At 40.1% G+C, this 18,869-nt stretch overlaps 1 protein-coding gene across 1 annotated transcript in view; it reads right to left on the reverse strand.

Moving 5' to 3' along the window:
- The window catches only part of LOC128689020 (facilitated trehalose transporter Tret1-2 homolog), a 104,469-nt gene that overhangs the window by 18,863 nt on the left and 66,737 nt on the right, over window positions 1-18,869 (reverse strand). Inside the window, exon 2 of the mRNA XM_053777080.2 lies at window positions 12,379-12,415. Within this exon, the coding sequence (XP_053633055.2) occupies window positions 12,379-12,415 (37 nt within the window). The remainder of the gene's footprint in view (window positions 1-12,378; window positions 12,416-18,869) is intronic.

An 18,869-nucleotide genomic window follows, 5' to 3' on the forward strand; every position in this document is an offset into this window, starting at 1 on the left:
GAATTTTTTGTGCGGCTGTGAATAATAAAATAATCTTTTATTTCTCCCAGTACATGATACAACTTATACAGAGCATAGCTAACATCAGTGACAAACTTTATAGAAAGACCCTGGCAATGCAGAGCATTTCGAGCGACTTAGGTTAATCTTGTCCCCCAGGATGCGACCCGCACCAGTCGACTAACACCCAAGTACCTACTTGTTGCTAGGAGAACAGGGACAACAAGTGTAAGGCAACACGCCAAATGTTTCCACCCGTACCGGGAATCGAGCCACGGACACTCAGTGCGTGAGCTGAGTGCGCGACCAACCGAGCTACGGAACACTTGAAGTGATAAAGAGACAGAAACAAATTAATATGAACTCAAGTATGCAAAACAACCACTGTGAAATGGTGAAATTCCAAGCGCTTTCGTGACTTCTCACATTATCAAGGAACTTTATAAGTATACAAACACTGATCTCTGGCTGAAGGAGACTCGAAACTACGAACCTTGGAACAAGGTACGCAGTGCTTTACCAATCTACCCACACTGGACCAATACCTTGGAGTCCAGCTTGCGCTAGACTTTGATCCAAGGCAGCCAGCTTTCAGGGTGAAGGCTTACAGCTTTTCATCTCATCCCCTGCATGCATCAGCCTTACTAGAGATATTAATAATGCAAGGAATTCGCAAGAGCAGGCGAAATATACACAAACACTGATCTCTGGCTGAAGGAGACTCAGCCTTACTAGAGATAAGGCTGATGCATGCAGGGGATGAGATGAAAAGCTGTAAGCCTTCTCTCTGAAAGCTGGCTGCCTTGGATCAAAGTCTAGTGCAAGCTGGACTCCAAGGTATTGGTCCAGTGTGGGTAGATTGGTAAAGCACTGCATACCTTGTTCCAAGGTTCGTAGGTTCGAGTCTCCTTCAGCCAGAGATCAGTGTTTGTGTATATTTCGCCTGCTCTTGCGAATTCCTTGCATTGTTAATATCTCTAGTAAGGCTGGTGCATGCAGGGGATGAGATGAAAAGCTGTAAGCCTTCTCCCTGAAAGCTGGCTGCCTTGGATCAAAGTCTAGCGCAAGCTGGACTCCAAGGTATTGGTCCAGTGTGGGTAGATTGGTAAAGCACTGCGTACCTTGTTCCAAGGTTCGTAGGTTCGAGTCTCCTTCAGCCAGAGATCAGTGTTTGTGCATATTTCGCCTGCTCTTGCGAATTCCTTGCATATATAAGTATATAATATATTTTAGATAAATGGGACCAAAGTTACAGAAGAAAAAAATATACGAGAAAGTTAAAAATGGATTTGTTAAAGTTAATAAAGGAAAACATGTTAAAAACATTATGGATTAAAAAAATGCGAAAACTTCCACTCGATAAATACGTAAAATCTTTCTTCCTCAAAGGCTTCCATGTGATTGCTTGAGAATGCTTCTTCTGATCGGCTTTAAACTTTCAAACTTTCAACACTAATGTGCCTTTCTTAAGAGGAGGATTATGTTACTTGACGGTACAGGTCCTAATTTACTAATTTTATTTTTGAGCTGCATAGGTGCCAATTTACCAATAATATTTTCATTTGTTCATTTAATCGCCAGGAGCATCCTGTCATGAGTCTTTATTAAACGACCCGTCACTGACTCCCGTAGGAAGACGAGTGTTATACAACTGAAGGTGCATAAGGGATATTCCCTTATGTGCCTTCAGTTGTTCCCTTAATAAGTGATATTCCCTTATGTCAGGGGGACAGGTATGTCCATTCCTCTTACCGGGTATAATTTCAGCAGCTGGCCTGGACATGTACAACATTTACCTACAGTGAATGATGCATAGTTAGTGTCTCCTGTCCGGTACTGTCGATGAAATTCTTAAAACTCCAGAAACTCTTGTAGTCTCTGGACCATCATCAACTTTGGGCAGAAACCCAACCGCAGGTGACTCGAAATGTGACACTCACCGGTGTCTGCAGACAGCAGTCGAAGGAAACGAAGGAGTTATATTTAACAAGTTTGAGATGTATTTTTTCTGTTCTTTCGACGTCAGAGCATTTTACTGACCCAGACGAAGGTCGATTGTTGTTTGAATGAGTTAGTGCCACTTTGCTAAGTTTTTATTTAAACAAAATCTTTGCATGGCTGGTAGCCATCGCATCACATACTCTTGTAAGTTACAAAAACATAAAATTATACTATTTTTTCCATACATAATTATATATCATAAAAAACAAACAAAAGAAACTAAAAAATAATGAAAACTTACCCTTTTTTTCTCTTTTTTGAAACAAGATTTTCACTTTGTTTTTAAACAATATAATTTTCCCGTTCTTATATTACTGCTCTTTTAAGAATGTTGATAGACAGTTCTTGGCCTTTTCAAGGTGTTAGGTTCTGCATGTTAGACTTTCTTGAGTGTGTCGAGCTAAGGCCCATGGGCTTCTTGAAGGTGTCGACCCCCAACTCCTGGACTTCTGAAACTGCAGTTCCTCAGCCTCGCCATAGTTTTGAGGTGCAACTACTATGCCTCTTGCGGGGCATGGTAGTTGTATGGAGTATGGAATACGGGGGATGCCTCTCAAATTATGCAAAGGCAGAAACACATCTTTTTTCTACTATGTAATACATAGGAAATCATGTCAGTTGGGAAATTATTTCACTAAAGAAGGATAATAATAATAATAATAATAATAATAAATAATAATAATAATAATAATAATAATTAATAATAATAATAGTGATAAATGGTAAAAAAAACGACGAGTTGAAGATTGAGACACATATGCAACATATGGGAATCTTTATTGAGGAAACGTTTCGCCACACAGTGGGTTCATCAGCCTAATACAAAGTCCAATACACATTTCTACTTTGTATTGGACTGATGAACCCAGTCTTTGGCCAAACGTTTCCTCAATAAAGATTCCCGTATTTACAGAACTGAGAAACACTAGAAATTGGTTTAACAGCTTATTACCTTCAATACACACACCATACCCAAATGCAGTATAATGCGATCCTTTATTAACTACGTTTCGCCCACACAGTGGAATTTATCAAGCCCGTCCCGTGGATGTCCGTCTCAAATCCAACCTTCCCAACATTCTCCATCTGCCTCTCCACACTATATATACTCATGTACTATTTATCCAGGTAGATCTGTGACTTGATTCTTTAGTGACAACTTTTCGCCCATTGTGTGTCCGAAACGTTGTAGGTTGGTAGACAGCAGCCACCACTCAGGGAGGTACTACCGTCCTGCCGAGTGAGTGTGAAACGGAAATCAGTAATTGTTTTACACGATGGTAGGATTGCTGCTTCTGCTTACACTTAGGTCACACTACACAGGCATGTACACGCATATATATACACACCATCTGGTTATTTCTTTTTTTTTTCCTCAATAGTTCTTGCTCTTTATTTTATCTTCATGGGGAAGTGGAAAAGAATCTTTCCCCTGTAAGCCATGCATATCGTAGAGGCTACTAAAATACTGGGAGCAATGGGTAGTAACCCTGGGATGTTTGAATGCGCGTCGATGTAGTGCACATGATAAGAAAGAGATGATTGCTGATGTTTTGAATAAAAAGAACTTAGATGTTCTAGCTCTAAGCAAAGCAGAGCTGAAGTGGGTAGAGGAGTTTCAGTGGGGAGAAATAAATGGGATTAAGACAGGAGTATCTGAAAGTTAGAGCTAAGGAAGGGGTAGCAATAATGTTGAAGGATCAGTTATGGAAGGAGAAGAGGGAATATAAATATATAAATTCAAGAACTATGTGGATTAAAATAAGTGTCGGATGCAAAAAGTGGGTTATAGTAAGCGTGTATGCACCTGGAGAAAAAGAGGAGTGTAGAGAGATATTTTGGGAGATGTTAAGCGAGTGTGTAGGAATTTTTGAACCAAGTGAGAGAGTAAATGTGGTAGGGAATATAAATGCTAAAGTAGGAGAAACATTTAGAGAGGGTGTGGTAGGTAAGTTTGGGGTGCCAGGTGTAAATGATAATGGGAGCCCTTTGATTGAACTTTGTATAGAAAGGGGTTTGGTTATAGGTAATACATATTTAAAAAAAAGATAAATAGGTATACATGATAAGATATAGGGCATAATGACAGTAGTTTGTTCGACTACGTATTGGTAGTTAAAAAAACTGTTGGGTAGACTTCAGGCTGTACATGTTTATAGAGGGGCCACAGATATATCGGATCACTTTTTAGTTGTAGCTACAGTGAGAGTAAAAGGTAGATGGGATACAAGGAGAATGGAAGCAGCAAGAGAGAGGCGAAGGTTTATAAACTAGAGGAGGAGGCAATTAGTATAAGATATAAACAACTGTTGGAGGACAGATGCGCTAGTGAGAGTATATAGGCAATGAGGTTGGAGATGTATAGGTAGGGTTAAGAATGTAGTGTTAGAGCATTCAGCAGAAGTTTGTGGTTACAGGAAAGTGGGTGCAGGAGGGAAGAAGAGCAGTTGGTGGAATGATGAGGTAAAGAGAGAATAAGAGAGAAAAAGTTAGCATATGAGAGGTTTTTACAAAGTAGAAGTGACACAAGGAGGGAAGAATATATGGAGAGAAAAAGAGAGGTTAAGAGAGTGGTGAAGCAATGTAAAAAGAGAGCAAATGAGAGAGTGGGTGAGATGTTATCAACAAATTATGTTGAAAATAAGAAAAAGCTTTGGAGTGAGATTAATAAGTTAAGAAAGTCTAGGAAACGAGTGAATTTGAGAGTTAAGGATAGGAGAGGGGAGTTGTTAGGTAGAGAGCTGGAGGTATTGCGAATATGGAGGGAATATTTTGAGGAATTGTTAAATGCTGATGAGGATAGGGAAGCCGTGATTTCTTGTACTGAACAGGGAGGAATAACATATTGTAGGAGTGAGGAAGAGCCAGTTGTGAGTGTGGGGGGAAGTGCGTGAAACAGTGGGTAGAATGAATGGGGGTAAAGTAGTTGGGATTGATGGGATAGACAGAAATATTAAAAGCAGGCGGGGATATAGTTCTGGAATGGTTAATTTTTTATTTAATAAATGTATGGAAGAGGGTAAGGTTCCTAGGGATTGGCAGACAGCATACCTAGATACCTGGAGTATACCTGGAGAGGGTTTCAATGCCCCCGCAGCCCGGTCTGAGTCAAGGCGTTGCGGTGGATCAGGGTCTAATCAACCAAGCTGTTACTGCTGGCCGCACCCAAACTGACGTACGAACCACAGCCCGGCTGGTCAGGTACTGACTTTAGGTGACTGTCCAGTGCCTTCTTGAAGACAGCCAGGGGTCTATTGGTAATCTTCCCTTATGTATGCTGGGAGGCAGTTGAACAGTCTGTGCCCCTGACACTTATTGTGTTGTCTCTAAGTGTACTCGTGGCGCCACTGCTCGTCATTGGGGAAATGTAGCATCTCCTGCCGAGTCTTTTGCTTTCATAGGGAGGGATTTTCGTGTGCAAGTTTGGTACTAATCCCTCTTGGATTTTCCAAGTGTATATTATCATCTCTCTCGCCTGCATTCCAGGGAATACAAATCAAAGGACTTCAACCATTCCCAGTAATTTAGGTGCATTATCGTACTTAGTATGTGTGCCATGAAAGTTCTTTGTACACTCTCCAGGTCAGTAATTTTGCATGCATAGTTCCTCTGTATAAAGGCAAAGGGGACAAAAAAGAGTGTAAAAATTATAGGTGAACAAGCCTGTTCAGTGTACCTGGTAGTGTATGTTAGAGTTATTATTGAAAGAATTAAGAGTAAGACGGAAAACAGGATAGCAGATGAACAAGGAGGGTTTAGGAAGGGTAGGGGTGTGTAGATCAAGTGTTTTCTGTGAAATATATAGGTGAACAGTATGAGATAAGGGTAAAGAGGTTTTTGTGGCATTTATGGATCTGGAAAAGGTACATGATTGGGTGGATAGGGAAGCAATGTGGCAGATGTTGCAAATGTATGGAATAGGAAGTAGGTTACTGAAAATAGTGAAGAGTTGTTACGAGGATAATGAGGCTCAGGTTAGAGAATGTAGGAGAGAGGGAAATTATTTCCCTGTAAAAGTAAGCCTTAGACAAGGATGTGTAATGTCACCGTGGTTGTTCAATATATTTTATAGATGGGGTTGTAAGAGGAGTGAATTCTCGGGTGTTGGGAAGAGGTGTGGGGTTAAAGATAAAGAATCTAACACAAAGTGGGAGTTGTCACAGTTGCTTTTGGGAGATTCTGAAGTTGCAGATGAGTTTAGTAACATATGTAAGAGCAGGAAATTAAAAGTGAATATTAGAAAGAGTAATGTAATGAGGATAAAAAAAAGGTAACAGAAGATTGGATATCAGATTGGAGGGAGAGAGTATGGAGGAGGTGAATGTATTCAGATAGAATTCATTAAAGGAAAAAGGTGAGTGGTGTACCGAGGAGTCTGTGGGGACAAAGAACTTTGTCCACGGAAGCAAAGAGGGAAATGTATGACAGTACATTTATACCAAAGTTCTTAAATGGGTGAGAAGCATGGGTTGTGAATGTTGCAACAAGGCTGGATGCAGTGGAAATGTCGTGTCTAAGGGCATCGCGTGGAGTGAATATAATGCAGAGAATCCGTAGTTTGGAAATTAAGAAGAGGTGTGGGATTACTAAAAGTATTATCCAGAGGGCTGAGGAGGGGTTGTTTAGGTGGTTTGGACATTTAAAGAGATGGAACGAAATGTAATGAATTGGAGAGCATATAAATCTGTAGTGGAAGAAGGGGTAGGGGACGGCCTAGGAAAGGTTGGAGGGAGGGAGTAAAGGAGGTTTTGTGTGCGAGGGTCTTAGACTTCCAGCATGTGTGAGCGTGTTAGTTAAGAATGGAGACAAACGGATTTTAGGACTTGACGTGCTGTTGGAGTGTGAGCATGGTAACATTTATGAAGGGATTCAGGGAAACAGGCAGGCACTTCCCAAGTTCTGGAGATGGGAAATACAGTTCCTGCACTCTGAAGGACAGGTATTAATATTGCAGTTTTATAACTGTAGTTTCAGCACGCCTCTGGCAAGACAGTAATGGAGTGAATGATGATGAAAGTTTTTCTTTTTTTGGGCCACCCTGCCTTAGTGGGAAACGGCCGATGTGTTAATAAAAAAAAATCCATCGTGTCAGTAATTTATACCTTTTATCTGCACACAATACCCATCCTATGGGTAGCATTCATAAAAACACAGACTGCCATACTGGATCCAGAAAGAAAGCCTCAAAAATTCTTTAAGCCCCAAAAACCAACAGTAATATCAATAGATATTTCATCTTCCTTACCAAAATATCACAAAACAACGAGACTCGGCTATTTAAAGTTTCATCGTTGTATCGTCTACAATATAAGAAGCTACAAAACACAAGAGTAATTAAGAAAATATCAAGGAAAGAGTGTTAATGAGTATGAAATTTTATGTGGATGGTGTAATAAAAAATATGGGAGAATCTATCGGAGACTTGAAAACACTTTGGAATGAACAAAGGTACGCCTCTAGGACTGACAATTTAATTAATGCTTTCGTTAAGATAAGATAAGATTTCGTTCGGATTTTTAACCCCGGAGGGTTAGCCACCCAGGATAACCCAAGAAAGTCAGTGCGTCATCGAGGACTGTCTAACTTATTTCCATTGGGGTCCTTAATCTTGTCCCCCAGGATGCGACCCACACCAGTCGACTAACACCCAGGTACCTATTTTGCTGCTAGGTGAACAGGACAACAGGTGTAAGGAAACGTGTGTGTGGGAAACAAGCAGGTTGCAACACTTGCGTTGGAAACAGTAAATGTATAAAAGGCATTCAGCATGAAGTTATAAATAAAGACAATAGATCAGGTCAGCAAACAAAGGGGGACAGCAGAGGGCAGCAAGGGACTAGCTCCCTTAAGGTTTACTATACTAATAGCAGGAGTGTAAGAAATAAGATAGATGAGCTAAGATTAATTGCAAGTGCAGGAAACATAGATATTATTGCTATAACAGAGACCTGGCTCAATCTGAAAGATACAGAGATGCCCTCTGAATGTCACATACAAGGCTATAAATTATTCCACACTGACAGGGTCAACAGGAAAGGTGGTGGAGTAGCGATGTATGTCAGAGACAATTTAAATTGTTGTGTTAGACAAGATATTAAATTAGAAGCGTCAGCCACTGAATCTGTTTGGTTACAGCTTCTCGAGGGCCGAGAAAAACTAATTTTGGGTGTGATTTACAGGGCCCCAAATCTTGATAGGGAGTGCAGTAAACTTCTATGGGACGAAATTCGTAAGGCATCTACATACGAAAATGTTGTGCTAATGGGAGATTTCAACTATAGACAGATTGACTGGAGCAATTTGACAGGAAATTTAGAGTCAGGTGACTTTCTTGATACGATCCAGGATTGTTTTTTAAAACAGTTTGTGACAGAGCCAACTAGGGGTAATAACCTCCTTGACTTGGTTCTTGCCAGTAGGGAAACACTAATTAATAATCTTGAGGTTAATGATGAGCTTGGGGAAAGTGATCACAAATCACTCAGTTTTAATATATCATGGAATTCCCCTAATAATGGCAATCAAGTCTCCGTCCCTGACTTTCGCTTGGCTGATTTCATAGGACTGAAAAATTACTTAGGTGGGCTGAACTGGAATGACCTGACTAAGGGTCAGGTAGGTGGTGATGGTTGCCGATATGATGCTTTCCAGGGCATAGTTCTAGCTGCTCAGTCAAATTATGTTCCAAATAGGGAAATCAGATCAAACAAAAATGATCCTAAATGGATGAACAATAGATTAAAATATCTGATTGGTCAAAAGAGAGGCATATATAGGCAAATCAAAAGAGGAGAGGGGCAATTGAGAAATCGATATATTCAGTTAAAGAGAGAAATAAAAAAGGGAATTAGAAAAGCAAAAAGAGATTATGAGGTTAAAGTTGCAAGAGAATCGAAGACTAACCCAAAAGGATTCTTTCAGGTATACAGAAGTAAGATCAGGGACAAGATAGGCCCACTCAAAAGTTCCTCGGGTCAGCTCACTGACAGTGATAAGGAAATGTGTAGAATTTTTAACACATACTTCCTCTCAGTTTTTACACAGGAGGATACCAGCGATATTCCAGTAATGATAAATTATGTAGAACAGGACGATAAACTGTGCACTATTAGGGTCACAAGTGACATGGTCCTTAGGCAAATAGATAAATTAAAACCTAACAAATCCCCAGGCCCTGATGAACTGTATGCAAGGGTTCTAAAGGAATGTAAAGAGGAGCTTAGCACACCTTTGGCTAATCTTTTCAACATATCACTACAAACTGGCATGGTGCCAGATAAGTGGAAAATGGCAAATGTGATACCTATTTTCAAAACAGGTGACAGGTCCTTAGCTTCGAACTATAGACCAATAAGCCTAACCTCCATAGTGGGAAAATTTATGGAATCAATAATTGCCGAGGCAGTTCGTAGCCACCTTGAAAAGCATAAATTAATCAACGAATCTCAGCATGGTTTTACAAAGGGGCGTTCCTGCCTTACGAATTTATTAACTTTTTTCACTAAGGTATTTGAGGAGGTAGATCATGGTAATGAATATGATATTGTGTATATGGACTTCAGAAAGGCTTTTGACAGGGTCCCACATCAGAGACTATTTAGGAAAATTAAAGCACATGGAATAGGAGGAGAAATTTTTTCCTGGATAGAGGCATGGTTGACAAATAGGCAGCAGAGAGTTTGCATAAATGGGGAGAAATCAGAGTGGGGAAATGTCACGAGCGGTGTTCCACAGGGGTCAGTGTTGGGCCCCCTGCTGTTCACAATCTACATAAACGACATAGATGAGGGCATAAAGAGCGACATCGGCAAGTTTGCCGATGACACCAAAATAGGCCGTCGAATTCATTCTGACGAGGACATTCGAGCACTCCAGGAAGATTTGAATAGACTGATGCAGTGGTCGGAGAAGTGGCAGATGCAGTTTAATATAGACAAATGCAAAGTTCTAAATGTTGGACAGGACAATAACCATGCCACATATAAACTAAATAATGTAGATCTTAATATTACGGATTGCGAAAAAGATTTAGGAGTTCTGGTTAGCAGTAATCTGAAACCAAGACAACAGTGCATAAGTGTTCGCAATAAAGCTAATAGAATCCTTGGCTTCATATCAAGAAGCATAAATAATAGGAGTCCTCAGGTTGTTCTTCAACTCTATACATCCTTGGTTAGGCCTCATTTAGATTATGCTGCACAGTTTTGGTCACCTTATTACAGAATGGATATAAATTCTCTGGAAAATGTACAAAGGAGGATGACAAAGTTGATCCCATGTATCAGAAACCTTCCCTATGAGGATAGACTAAGGGCCCTGAATCTCCACTCTCTAGAAAGACGTAGAATTAGGGGGGATATGATTGAGGTGTATAAATGGAAGACAGGAATAAATAAAGGGGATGTAAATAGTGTGCTGAAAATATCTAGCCTAGACAGGACTCGCAGCAATGGTTTTAAGTTGGAAAAATTCAGATTCAGGAAGGATATAGGAAAGTACTGGTTTGGTAATAGAGTTGTGGATGAGTGGAACAAACTCCCAAGTACCGTTATAGAGGCCAGAACGTTGTGTAGCTTTAAAAATAGGTTGGATAAATACATGAGTGGATGTGGGTGGGTGTGAGTTAGACCTGATAGCTTGTGCTACCAGGTCGGTTGCCGTGTTCCTCCCTTAAGTCAATGTGACCTGACCTGACTAGGTTGGGTGCATTGGCTTAAGCCGGTAGGAGACTTGGACCTGCCTCGCATGGGCCAGTAGGCCTTCTGCAGTGTTCCTTCGTTCTTATGTTCTTATGTTCTTATGTTTCCACCCGCCGGGAATCGAACCCGGGCCCTCCGTGTGTGAAGCGGGAGCTTTAGCCACCAGGCCACAATCATTCTCACAATCATTTAATGAAGTGGTCGGGAAATTAACTAGCTATTAGGGAATGTGGCAAATTTGAGTGAAATTTCGTAGAAATAGCTCTCATTGCAACATGCAAGAAAATAATTTTGTTTTCAATTGGCCAGATACTTAGCAATGCTGCTGATAAACAGAGCCTATAGTTAAGAGCAACCTTCAAGTTTGACTTTTTCCAGCTACACCTGACGTCTCACTTACCCCAGCTACAACACCTGACCTCTCCTCACTTACCCCAGATACAACACCTGATGTCTCTCTCCCCAGCTACAACACCTGATGTCTCTCTCTCCCCAGCTACAACACCTGACGTCTCACTCACCCCAGCTACAACACCTGACCTCTCCTCACTTACCCCAGATACAACACCTGATATCTCTCTCCCCAGCTACAACACCTGATGTCTCTCTCTCCCCAGCTACAACACCTGATGTCTCACTCTCCCCAGCTACAACACCTGATGTCTCACACTCCCCAGCTACAACACCTGATGTCTCACTCTCCCCCAGCTACAACACCTGATGTCTCACTCTCCTCAGCTACAACACCTGATACTACTACTACTACTACTACTACTAATAATAATAATAATAATAATAATAATTTATAACCTGCATTCATCGAAATTTAAGAGCTATATCTCCCACGTAAGTACGTGGGGGACAGCTGTGTCGAACATTGAGATAAAAATGATTTTAAAAGATTTCCAAAGAAGTAAGAATAACTAGACGTATCAGGAATTAAAGAATGGAGATCGGATTAGTAAGGAGTAAAGAGGATGTGAATCAACTTAGAGAGGATATGTTAGCTGACTGGTTATGGAAGATGAGATACAACTCAGAATTGACAAGGGAAAGATGGATGCAGGAGCCTTTGCCTTGCATGAGTTCAGAGAGTTTTTCTACTCCCGGATCCCGGCCATGGACTAGGCTCGTCTGGAGTTTGCCTGGTCAACCAGGCTGCTGCTGCTGGCGGTCCTCTGATCCACATATCCGTCACAGCCTGGTTGATCTGGGACCTGGTGAAGATACTTGTCCAGTTTCCTCTTGAAGATTTCTACACTTGTCCCAGCAGTTTTTTCTGGGAATCGACGCGTTGCTGGCATGTAAATATGGCAATATCTATGGGGGGATTTAGGGAAACTGGTGAACCAGATATTAATGGGCTGGCTCTTTGTAAGCCAGATATTTGTGGGCTGGCTCTTTTAAGCCAGATATTTGTGGGCTGGCTCTTTGTAAGCCAGATATTTGTGGGCTGGCTCTTTGCAAGCCCACTACTAATGTCCAGCAAGACAGGCTACGATGCTGCGGTTCAGGTTATCACTGCATCGTGATGTTCGTTACCGTTACCTGTAAAGACAGGTAGGGAGTAAGTGATGATAAATATATTTTCTTCTTTATGCCATCCTTCTTTGGTGAGAAATACTGGCTGGTGTGATAATTTGCAAACCTTCGCCGTTGACTCTTGTCGAGGACTTACCGGCCAGAGGAATAGGTATCTCCTCGCCCTCTTCACCCTGTAAAAAGAAATTCTCTTAACTATCTTCTAATGTTTCGTAAGTGGGAGTCTGTGGGGAAAAATTAGCAGGAAAGATAATTTGCTGACACACCGTTAGTTACATATCTACTGTATACAGAGCGAGGCTCCTCAGAAGCTCAACACAATCTCCGAGCCATCCGGGAGCTCCCAGATCAGCGAAGCTCTACATCATCCCACTGATGATGTCCACTTGGTTACAGAACCTTTCATTGACGTGACATTATACGTATATTGTGAAGGCTTGAGGATAGGCACTGCTTAAGGATACTAAGGAAGCCTGGGCGATAACTGTCTCTAAAGTTAAACTGTTGCTAGTTAAAGTTAAACTGTTGCTAGTTAAAGTTAAACTGTTGCTAGTTTAAGTTAAACTGTTGCTAGTTAAAGAGGAAAGTTCACATTGGTGCCTTTATTTTTGACATTTTTAATGAACACATTGTGAATCTGGTTCCTCAGCGAATTTTACTGGACTTTGAATATGCTAACTTTTGTTTTAAATCTTATGCTGTGTCTGGCAGATGTGTAAATTATGCCAAATTAATATACAGTGGTCCCTCGTTTTTCGTAATTAATCTGTTCCTGGAGCCGTTACTATAAACGAAATTTACGATTTACGAATCAATTTTCCCCATAAGAAATAATGTAAATACAATTAATCCGTTCCTGACACCCAGAAGTATTAAAACAAAATTTTTTTTTTCATGAAATATACATATAGTACATAAACAATACAATGGGAAATGATGAATGAAACATTAACAGCATAACACTTACCTTTATTGGAGATTCTTCTTAATGTATGGGAGACTGGAGGAGGAGAGAGATTGGATTGTACCAATTGCTTCTCTGGGGTTGCTTCTCTTCTCTGTTTCTTAATGCCACTAGGACCATCTTGAGAGTCACTTTAGTCCTGTCTCGCAAAGTAACTGTGGAGAGAGCTCTGTTTCTAGCGTCTCTTTAACACTTCTCGAAAATGGCCCAGGACTTCGTCACTGTACATATTTCTCACCTTCTTTACCACAGGTTTGGCACTAGAAGCTTTCTTTGGAGCCATGGTAGCTTATTTAGTAATTGCAAGTACTAAAATGAGTGGAATATTATGAAACATTTCGTAGGAGCACTTGAGGAGACCTTCACTCACTGGTAAACAATGCCAGACTGGTTGGGTAGGGACGCTGCCCCAGCTCACACTGTGCGTATGCATCCCAGACGAACTACTATTCGCGAGTCAACCTATGAAAAGCGAGTCCATGTTTATACGAAAATACCCCTATGATTGGCGAAATTTACGATTGCCGAGAACTACGAAATCCGAGGGACCACTGTATATATATATATATATATATATACACTGATCTCTGGCTGAGATCAGTGTTTGTGTATATTTCGCATGCTCTCACGAATTCCTTGCATATATATATATATATATATATATATATATATATATATATATATATATATATATATATATATATATATATATATATAGGTAGTAGGTTGGTAGACAGCAACCGCCCAGGGAGGTACTACCGTCCTGCCAAGTGAGTGTAAAACGAAAGCCTGTAATTGTTTTACATGATGGTAGGATTGCTGGTGTCCTTTTCTCTGTCTCATGAACATGCAAGATTTCAGGTACGTCTTGCTACTTCTACTTACACTTAGGTCACACTACACATACATGTACAAGCACATATATACACACCCCTCTGGGTTTTCTTCTATTTTCTTTCTAGTTCTTATTCTTGTTTATTTCCTCTTATCTCCATGGGGAAGTGGAACAGAATTCTTCCTCCGTAAGCCATGCGTGTTGTAAGAGGCGACTAAAATGCCGGGAGCAAGGGGCTAGTAACCTCTTCTCCTGTATATATTACTAAATGTAAAAGGAGAAACTTTTGTTTTTCCTTTTGGGCCACCCTGCCTCAGTGGGATACGGCCGGTGTGTTGAAAGAAAGAATATATAAATATATATATATATATATATATATATATATATATATATATATATATATATATATATATATATATAAAACCAGCCCAGGACCGCCGAAATTTAAAAATCGAATGTAAATGCGACAAGAAACGTGAGATGTAACGAGATGTTACATTTCATGACTTTTAAAAATGAAAATTTATTGTAGTTTCCCATTAAAAATTAATAATTTACACTATTTCCAATATTTTCATTTGTTGATGCTTTACCAGATCGCATCAATAGTGAACCTACCATCATTCTTGGAGATTTTAATGCCAGACATAAGAATATTGGTGGGTCTATAACAAACACCAATGGAACTAAACTAGTGAGATTGCTAAATGAGCATGATAATGTTCGAATTGTGGGCACTACTGAGCCTACTCACATATATGGTGGCATACTAGATCTGTGTCTTGGATTTAATACATCATATACGATGCATGACTCTGTCATAGTTGATGATCTTCTATCTGATCACTTCCCAAGACTAACAACTGTCAATCTTGATCACATCTCCAGCAATCAAGGAGCTAAATACAGAAGGAGGAAACTTATTCTCAAACCAGAACACAGAGACAACTTTATTAACCACTTGGATCAATGGTATAAGAATTACGAGCCCATTGGCACACAAAAATTTAATGATGATTTAATTACCACTATTGAGAGTGTTCTCACAGATCAAGTGGGCAGGAATAGGAAACAAAAACCCTCCACTATAAATAACAATAAAAACCAATGTAAATACTATAATGATCCACAGCTGCACAATCTAACACATGCAGCTAGGAGGATTGGTAAAGCATACCGTGAATGTAGAACCCCAGACCTGCTCAGAACGTTCCAAGCTGCACTAACAAATGCAAGGAATAGAAAGGAAGAACTTAGGCAACAGGAATGGGAACAGTTTGTTAGTGGATTAAATAGGTCCACCCCTTTGAGTTTGGCTTGGAAAGGTATAAATAAAATAACCAGGAAAAAGACTGGCAATGTTGCTCATCCCTTTCCTCTTGAAAAAGCAAATGACCTCATAAATGACTGGTCCAAAACATCCAGGCATGAAAGCCTTCCATCTCATATTAGAAAAAATTTAGAGAGTACTTCTGAAGAAATGTTGAAACTGATTAATTTTATGAGCCAAAATATTGATGAGAGTGATTGCCTCTTTACCGAATATGAATTAGATAATGCATTAACCAAAGGTCGATCAACTGCTCCTGGAGAGGATGGTATAACCTATGATATTCTCAGAACTCTAAGGCACGTGCCTGATAACCCTTTGTTGGCACTGTATAATCTCAGTTACATTGAGGGCGTTCTTCCTACTTCCTGGACCAATAGTCTCATTGTGCCTATCCCTAAGCCCCAACAGCCTGATACATTTAGGCCGATCTCCTTAACTAGTTGTCTTTGTAAAACTTTTGAAAGAATGATGCTTAACAGACTGTACTACAGAATCAGACATCAACTTTCCCCCTACCTCTATGGATTCATGAAAGGTAAAAGTGTGCAGAACTGTATTTCCACCTTTCTCACTGCACACACCTCTACTAGTTTTACCACTTTTCTTGATCTAAAATCTGCATTTGATATTGCGAACAGAACCGTTATACTACATGAACTAGCCAAAATGAATATTGGTGGTAGCTTACTCTGCTGGATAATAGGATACCTGTCAAATAGAGTATCCTCTGTCCTTTACCAAGGCTTCAGAAGTGATTCTAAAGAAATGTCTTTAGGTACACCGCAGGGAGGAGTTCTTAGTCCCATGCTATTTAATATTCTGATTAATGCTCTCCTAAATGCTCTACCTGCCTCACCTAAACATATAGCTATAAGCTATGCTGATGATATCATGATCCATACAACAGGGCATAAGAAGATGAATACCATTCTTAATGAAGTTCAAGCAATTTGTAATCGACTAGGCCTCATAATATCTTCCTCTAAAACTAAGATATTAACAAGCAAACGACATCCCCCACCCATCTATTTGCAGGGTGAAATCATTAGCTACGTTAAAACTTACAGATATCTTGGTGTAGATGTACCCTTTAACAAATCCACTATACCACAACTAAACAAGAAATGTAAAGCTAGGCTAAATGCTCTCAAAGCTGTTGCTGGCTACAATCCCAACTATGGTGCAAATGTGAGAATCGTGAGAATGATGTACATAGCCTATGTTAGGTCCTTAATTGATTATGCTGCTCCCATGTTGATATTAGCTAGAGAAAGTTCTCTCCGACCCTTGGAGTTAATGCAAAATGAAGCTCTCAGGATTATTCTTGGCTGTCCCAGATCTACAAAAGTTCTTAACATGAGGAAGGAGCTTGGTATTTCTAGTATCAGTGATAGGATTGTTGAAATTAACACTGTACTCGGTATTAGAATGTTGAGAAACGAACCAGACACTGTCACAGTGAATCTTACCAAGTGTCTAGAGGTAAATACACACAGATCTAAATGGATTGTGAAAACGTGCAATTGCATTAAGTTTTATAACCTGCATGAACTGTATCACTGTAGGCAACAAGAGCATTTCACCCCTCCATGGAAGATGTGTTCATTTAATATCACATACCTACAAGTTCCTCCCAAGAAGCTCATTGCTAGTAATCCCTTCCTTAAATCTCTTGTTAGAGCAACTGCTCAAGAAGAAATTTCTCACCTAGCTGGTAGTAACAAGTTATCACAAGTTATATACACTGATGGATCTAAACAGGAGTCTTCTGGCAGGGCTGCATCTGCTCTTGTTGCCACCTCCCTAGTTAAGAACGATAATAAATTTGTTGAGTTAGGCATAAGAATTAACAACTGGGCGTCTACACTGCAAACTGAATTGTTTGCAATCCTAATGGCGCTAAAGCTAACCTATGACACTGAGCTTGACTCTATCATCATTACTGATTCTATGTCATCATTGAAGGCTCTTGGCTCATATAATGACTCCAACAACATGCTCATTGGGGAAGCCAGGTATAGATACTCAAAAATTAGGGACAAAGGAATTAATGTACAATTGCTATGGATCCCATCACACATTGGATTACTCCTTCATGATAAAGTTGATATGTTAGCCAAGAAGAGTATCGAGAAGGAGAATGTAGAATATAACTTTGGTATAACTGTGTCTAGCATTAGGAATAATATTAGGAGAGAAGTAAATAATGAAAATGATTGTTATAGGAATGCAGTTAGAAGCCTGAGTAGATCTATAACCCACTATGATAACATGAACGTAGATAAGTATGTTTATGGAGCAACTTGCAATGTGAACAGACTGACTGATGTTGTAGTGGCCAGGCTTAGGCTTGGTTATAAGTACTTCTGGCAGTTTGGGAGACACACAGATGATGATCAAACTAAATGTAAATTATGTGATCAGGCATATGGTCATTCTCTTGAACACTATGTGCTTAATTGTCCACTTATTGAGGAATACAGAGACAGACAGTATAATAACCTATGTGACATGTCAAGATATCTTATTAATGAAAATAAGATACCAGATATACTAAGCAAATTTCCTAAATTTGCTTGTAACAGATAAGTGAACTATAGATATGTAGATATAAATCCATATGTATTCCTGTTAACCCTTTGGGGGCCTAGTTCCTAGGCCTTTTGTGTATCCATATGCTCTCGCGCTACCGTCCACAGGATGGATATGGGGTGCACAATAAACTAGCCACTTCGGTGGCAAAATCTAAAAATCTAAATCATTTGTAGTATTATTATATTTATTAATTTTATCTATTTATAAGAGTTTATATAATATTTGATGTGGTTTAGCTCAGTGTTAGTCCATGAAACATGCAGAGTGCATTGTGAGTCCTGGGTTTTGTCATGATATGTTTGAAACAACTGTGCAAGTTACGAGCTGTTGTACCTCAGCTCGTGTCAAAGTCCAGCACTGTCTGAGGTATACTGCTACCCCCAGGATACCACCCACAACAGTCTGCAAACACCCAGGGTACCTGCTTGTTGCTATTTGAACAGGGACAGCAGGTGTAGGGAAACAGACCCCATGTTTCCACCAGTGCCGGGGATCGAACTACGGACCCTCAGTATACAAGCTGAGTGTTAGTACCCGAGCCATGGGTACTAACCTCGTTACTTTATAAATATTCTCAACGTGTAACTAGAATTTTTCAGGGTATTAAGCTTGAAGTGAGAGAAGGTTCAGCTATAGCTCCTGGGTCCCTTGAGGGTTCTAAAGTACATTACTGTGACTCTTACATGTACTGAGGTACAGGGGTGTGAAGTTAAAGTAAGGTAAAAAAAAATTCGGATATTTAATCCCGGAGGGTTAGCCGCCACCCAGAATAACCCAAGAAAGTCAGTGCATCATCGAGGACTGTCTTATTCCCACTGGGGTCCTTAAATCTTGTCCCCCCCGATGCCACCCACACCAGTCGACTAACTGAAGCCACTTCAACTCATCCCGTGAGTGAAC

Source organism: Cherax quadricarinatus, chromosome 21 (genome assembly GCF_038502225.1).
Source record: "Cherax quadricarinatus isolate ZL_2023a chromosome 21, ASM3850222v1, whole genome shotgun sequence".
Classification (NCBI taxonomy): domain Eukaryota; kingdom Metazoa; phylum Arthropoda; class Malacostraca; order Decapoda; family Parastacidae; genus Cherax; species Cherax quadricarinatus.